Raw genomic sequence first — 6,686 nt, 5'->3', positions numbered from 1 at the left:
TCCCTCCCCCCTCACACCCCCCCATCTTATCCTGCCCCCTCTTATCCCCCTCCCCTCACATCCACCCCCCCCTCTCATCCTCCCCCCCCCATTCCACCCCCCCTCTCATCCTCCCCCCCCATTCCACCCCCCCTCTCATCCTCCCCCCCATTACACCCCCCCCCATTACACCCCCCCTTCTCATCCTCCCCATTCTCATCCTCCCCCTCTCATCCTCCCCCTCTAATCCACCCCCCCCCCATTACACCCCCCCCTCTCATCCACCCCCCCATCCCCCCCCCATTACACCCCCCTCTCATCCTCCCCCCCCCATTCCACCCCCCCTCTCATCCACCCCATTCTCATCCCCCCCCCTCTCATCCTCCCCCTCTAATCCACCCCCCCCCCCATTACACCACCTCTCATCCACCCCCCCATTACACCCCCCCCTCTCATCCACCCCCCATTCCCCCCCCCCATTAAACCCCATCCCCCTCTCATCCACCCCCCCATTCCCCCCCCCCCTCTCATCCACCCCCCCACCCTCCCCCCACCACGAGGGGGCAGCAGCGCGCGCTGATTTTGGCCACGGAGAGCCAACAGCCACGGACCGAACACACAAACCCGCGGCGACTTCATAAACTCGACGCACGGCCAAGTGAGGCTTTATACCACTTACAAACGGGCAGGAAACGAAGTACCGTATGTTTATCACCGCCAATAAATTAACGGCACTAATGGGGAACTAGAGGGGAATATTTAAATACAGCATACTTCATTTGCAAATGGGGCTACGCGTTAGGATAGCCAGAAAACACGTGTTAAATCACATTAAGGCATTAATCTTTTACATGCACTGATTTAATAATAGAAAGTAAAATAATACAAGTCAAATATGGGTGCAGTATTTAATTTGTGTACAACTTATTAACTGGCATTCGTCTCTCAGTCTTTACTACACCAACAGCTTACTCATAATTAGCTATTACCACGGTTAAGTTTGTGAATGAGACCATACAATAGCACTTATATATTAATGATCAGTGAGCAGCAAGTTTTGTACCCAGTAAAAATGGTACTGACACTGTGGAAAGCCCCCATCTGTGGAAGAGGGGGGGAATGGTGATTGGGAAAATTTCAGATAGAAATTGGTACGTTTCAGATCCAGTGTTGGTATCTGACCTGGCACATCACACTCATGGAGAAGTTACAATCACTATGTCGAGTTATAATATCAGTGGCGAGGTGCAATGTCCGTGGTGCTGCACAACGCACACGTTGTGGTACATATTCCTTGACATGGTACATTGTACATGGTGTGGTGCAATGTCAAGTGCCATGTTCTGCTGCGAAGTCATGTGATGTCACACCTTGAAGCCGTGTTTTCCGCTACGTGGCATTTCAGTAAAACACGATATCTCCAACCTCAGATAGACAGCGGGGCGGAGGGGTCAAGAAAGAGACATGGATGTCACGGAGATCACGGGGGAGAAGTGGACATCATGAACTTCGTCGAGAGTGAGAACACGTGGGTGGCAAAACCCATCCACCCCATCCATTCGAAGCCACGGCTCAGAGTTGATGTGCGGGTTGGTTCCACGCACGCGCAACGTAGCGGAGGCAACAAACACTCAACCCGACTCACCTCAAAGGAAAAAATCACTCGGACCTCTAAGGAAACGATGTGCGGCAGCAGCAGCAGCAACCACCACATCGATATATTTCACGACGCTTGTGTACGGCTCGCGATGTGATGTCAGTAAATCGTTGCATGCCTACAACGCAATGTTTACATAAAAATACTGTAAATCACGTGAAATAAAATTAATGAAGTAATCGAAGGTATTAAGGTTCGTTTTTATAATTGAGCCCAGGTCTGGTGGGGTGTGTGACTGGCAGATGCGTTTATGAAACAATGCGTGCCGGACGCGTTGCCATCCCAGTGAGTGGGAGCATCACACCCTGGGTCTTGTTGAAGTCTCACTTGGCCTGGTGGAGGAAGTCGGCAGTCAGCCATGGAAAGCCTGGCAAGGAAGCGTTTCATTTTCATTAATAGATTTTAAAAATTGTCATAATGTCGTGAGTTCAACTGAGTCGCAGACGTACTCTTGGAGGCAACACATTTATTTAGCACCAACACACGGGGTAACTGCCCCTTAACAGAAGAACAAACTGTGGTGGTGACCACCAGGCTAACTACACTAATTAGTAATTACACCGTAACGAGCTACAACGGACCGGACCACAGTTCGGGTCCAGGTCCATGTGTTAGAGACTTGGTAGGACGTGGACAAGGCTTCTTCAAGATGAACAACAACGCCGGTCCCTCTGGGGGACCCGGCTTATATCTTCTGCGGCGTGGCTGGCTTAGCTCTTAGCCACGACCACCTTCCAAAATCCTCGAGCAGGATCTGAACCCCGACCATGTGACCACCCCTAGCCCCCACTTGGGGCCCCTGTGTAGACTTAACCGGCCACGTGCCCTCTCGGGTCAACCAGAGTGCCATGGCCCTCAATAACCCCGTTTCTATGACCGGCACTCCCACACCCTGTCCTGTAGGGGCCTGCACTGCACGGCAAGCGCGGTGCCATCCAGCGCTATTAATCAGCGCTCACCGGGCCCGTTCAGGGCCGGTATTACACCCACATTGTTGTGGTCTCCGCGATGTCGCTACATCGCACGCCGTGCCTCTCTATGGCCGGCACTATTGTAGTGACATCTCGGGATGTCACTACAATAATAAAGTGTTATTACAAACGCAAATCCGAAGAAAAGTGGGTTTGGGAAGGAGACTACGAAAAGTGATGATGGCCGGTAGGTGACTGATGAAATAGCAGCCAAAGGGAAATGAGACAACACGCAATAAAGTACCACTGCCGAGATGGCGTGATCAGAACAGTTCATGTGCGGTGATGGACTGTGGCATCAAACAATCCCAAGGCATGCCGATGGCATGAGGAGTCTCGTGATGGTGAGGTGTAACAATTTCCAAAAAGGGGAGCAATTCGTTAAAATATTTTCACGCATTCAAATAATTGCATATGGCTGCAAGCTAAAATCGTTCCTTCACTTGAGAAAGGGATTGTTTCCATCACGGTTTAGAGCTCCTTTAGGATCTTGACTGCCTTGCCGGCTCTGTAGTCACAGGGCTTCATTAGCCCCGTTTCCCACTGCCTCCTATCCATTTTTAACTTTGCCTGAAAAAAAAAGTGAATTCTGGCTGTGGTTGTCTCACCTGATGACAGGACGCTTGTGTTGCGCCAGAAACGTCGTGATTTAATTTATTTTATTTTATACCTACGTGACTTTATCGAAAGAACCAAAGAGTATGAATTATTTCACGTACAATACTGCCTTTGTAAATTCACTGTTGAATGAATGCCTCAATGTCCAGCATGGGGGTTGATATACCATACTTCACCAGAATTTGCAGATTACTTAGAGGGCAAGAACGGTTTAGATATCACATCTGTCCAGCACTGCCCCCAAAAATATATACACAGTGAAAATTACGTATAACAAAAAACTAAAATTTTAACACGAAATAAAACTTCGCAAATATACATTTCACACGAATTAATTGCAGACGTTTATTGCTCAAACACCTCCCCTTCACAAGCCAGCCTTGCTGGCATCTGCAATAAGTCACCTGCAACTCGCTTTCAATCTAACTTTTAATTAGAGTAATTTCCATTTACGCGAATGAAAAGGCACTTGTAAAGCTAATAGGACGGATACAAACGATACGTCCTTCCAAAAACACTTATCCTACTTGCAAGATCTATACCGCAACACAAAGGAAACGTAACAGCAAACACCCTGAATTGACATACTGTATCATCTTTCCGTGGTCGATAAAGTGGGTATCATTTTCTGGCAAAGTGAGCAGCGCTCCCGTGATCTTGACAGAACGGCTCCAACCCAAGCGACAAAAACTGCGCATCCAGAAACACGAGCGCCTCCCGACGGTCAACGTGAGCGTAGAGAAGCCAAGAATAAACGTGGGAAAATCTTAAATCATGAAGTTAATGTGAGTGAGCGGTTGTTATGTTGCTCCAGGAGCCAAGTTGCCAGGAGACATTGATTGACAGCAGTAGTCATCGTGATGCGTACCGCAGCGTTCATCGGAACCTAGGTACACAGAATCAGTCCCACCACCAGATGGACCTGCGCGCCTCTAGTTGCCCTATAGGGGCCGTCCATAAATGACGTCACGCGAGTTTGGACTATTTTTTACCCTCCCCCCCCCTTCGTCACACGGCGTCACAAAAAGTCAGACCCCCCCTCCTCAAATATGACGTCACAAAGCTCTGCCCCCCGCCCCCCCCAAAAAATAAAGCATGCTTCAAATCGTTTTAAACTATTGTCATTGTAGTGCGTATTTAATGTGGCGCTGCACTCTGATATTGTAGGAGAAAACATTTATTAAAAGTCTATTAAATTAAGTAGAACATGTTGTCTATATTTATTTAAAGTTGCGCATTTTGATGTGACGTCACATTTCTCACCCCCCCCCCCCCTCGTCACACGTCGTCACAAATGTCTGACCACCCCCCCCTAAATACGTGACGTCATTTATGGACGGCCCCATAGGACTCGATTGAACAAAATAAACATACATGATGATAAACTTAAACATATTTTGGTCTGAAAGCGCACGCCAGTCTGTGTGTACTCCTGCAGCAGAGGACGGATCAACCCTGGCGAGTGGGGCCTTGCATTCGGAGGAACTCCCAACAAATCTGTTCCAAGTTAAGTTCCATCAGTTCTGGATCCGTTTGCATCCAGATCCTCACATCTGTGACAAAGGGCCCGTGGCCAGTGGACGAGTTCCGTGTTCTATGGACCCACAGAGGCTGTTGTACACCGCTTCTCCACTGCTTCCTCGATTTGCTACCAAGATTTTGTATACAAGATAATGAAGCTTACATTTTGTAGTTTTGTAATGCGGTTGTATCTTGAATATATATACACACACACACAACTGTTTAAATGTAAGAGTACACCAGCAAAACAAAAATATGGGATTTGTTTTATTTCATCCAAGTGCAAAACACCATGCAAAAGTGAAATGTCTTGGCAAAGATAGAAACATATGCATTTGTTTTACGATATGTACCCCAGCCTGCCTTGTTCACATAAAAAAAATTTGCTCTTTTTACCGTGAACATTTTTAGCACATGTTAGGATATATTAAATTCCAATTCTAAAACACTGCAACTTAACTTGTAACTGAAATTCTGTGAGATTTGTGGATTAGATTACTAAAGTGTAAACCTCAGAGTTCTGACAAAGACCATGAAGCAACCATATGCTACTGATTGAAAAGACGCACCTTCTCCCCCTCTTTTAGAAGCGTTATGGGGTGCTTCTTATAATTTCAGTCGGGGTATGTATGACCAGATTTGTATAACTTTATTGACACCGAGCATACGTTCGTAGTGTCTCTTCATATTAATTTCCGGAGCATCCTATAATCCTGTGAATGGGATATTGAGCCACTTGGGTTTTCCAAATGAGCAGGTGGTGCTTCACATGACTGCCTGTTTATCCATATGTAACTCATGCAAAGTGCAAAAGTGGATGGCTGACAAATCTATACGATTCGGGGTAGTCCTCAGGATTGAGTTAGGTTGATCGTTTAGCATTGTGAACATTGATGCCTCCTCCACACAGCTCCAAATTTAAATTTCAAATAAATCATCACAAAGTGGACCAGAAAATAGAATTTTCACTACAAAAAAACACGCTGCAGGACATCTCATTTACCAACATATAGGCTCTTAATGTAAATGTCGATAGAATCAAAACAAAAGTTACAAATAAATCAGTCTTTCCATCGGGGTGACTACGTTTTCAGATTCGCACATCACACACAGCGGGAATGGGTAACGCAAAAGCCATCACATGCCAGACTCCCCAACAAAACGATGGCATCAACAAACCATTCACACCGCGAGCGATGATCCGTAAAATTACATTTTAAAGCCGAACCACACCTGGCATGAAAGGTCTAGGAGTTGCCAACCACGAGCACGAGACGTCAACAATGCCAACAATTGCCAATCTTGCCCAGGTCATTGGAACAAGCCAGTACGTCAGCTCTCCTGCCGTGCCGCCGCTGCATTCGCCTTGGGCCGCACGCCGGTTTTACGAGCCTTGCGCCGTTCGCGGGGTGGTCTCTCCAGCAGCATTTGGGGCGGCCGAATGTTGATGCGGTCAATCTCCGCCTCCTGTTCCTCGTCGTAGCGCTCCTCATCATCTTCACCGCCGCCATTCTCACTCTCACTCAGGAAGGAGTTTGAGCGCAGAGAGGCCGACGGGGAGGTCGGCACGGAGGCCGGGCGAGGATAGCGGAATCCAGCCTCCTCCTACAGGCAGCACAGCACGACAAGAGGCCAAGCTGACGACTGCTGTCATGGCTACCACACGCTACGGTCACAGGTACGTACAACAGCAGTGGTGCAAACCCATTGGGTGCCCCAAACAGAAATTAGTTTTGAGCCCTTTCAATTGATACTATCCTAATGAGATGACAGAAGATATCGATTTGGTGAGATAAAAAGACTGTAGATAAAGCTAGATAAGGAGAGGTCCAGACAAGACAGAAATGGGAGAAGTTGGATATTTAGGCTAATTAATTTATGTTTATGAGGATTTGATTGAGCATCGTGGTAGTAAATGCTGAGGATTGGCATTTGAGTGT

The 6,686-nt window shown here is 47.4% G+C and overlaps 1 protein-coding gene across 1 annotated transcript in view; it reads right to left on the bottom strand.

Annotated features, from left to right (window-relative positions):
• Positions 1-5,000: 5,000 nt before the first annotated feature.
• LOC133350326 (glycogen [starch] synthase, liver-like) overlaps positions 5,001-6,686 on the bottom strand; it is a 37,607-nt gene continuing 35,921 nt past the window's right edge. Inside the window, exon 16 of the mRNA XM_061564559.1 lies at positions 5,001-6,351. Coding sequence (XP_061420543.1) covers positions 6,079-6,351 — 273 coding nt within the window. The 3' untranslated portion in view covers positions 5,001-6,078. The remainder of the gene's footprint in view (positions 6,352-6,686) is intronic.

Source organism: Lethenteron reissneri, chromosome 33 (assembly GCF_015708825.2).
Source record: "Lethenteron reissneri isolate LAM-NWPU_2019-01 chromosome 33, ASM1570882v1, whole genome shotgun sequence".
Taxonomy (NCBI): Eukaryota; Metazoa; Chordata; class Hyperoartia; order Petromyzontiformes; family Petromyzontidae; genus Lethenteron; species Lethenteron reissneri.
This window is presented reverse-complemented; position numbering and strand designations above follow the sequence as displayed.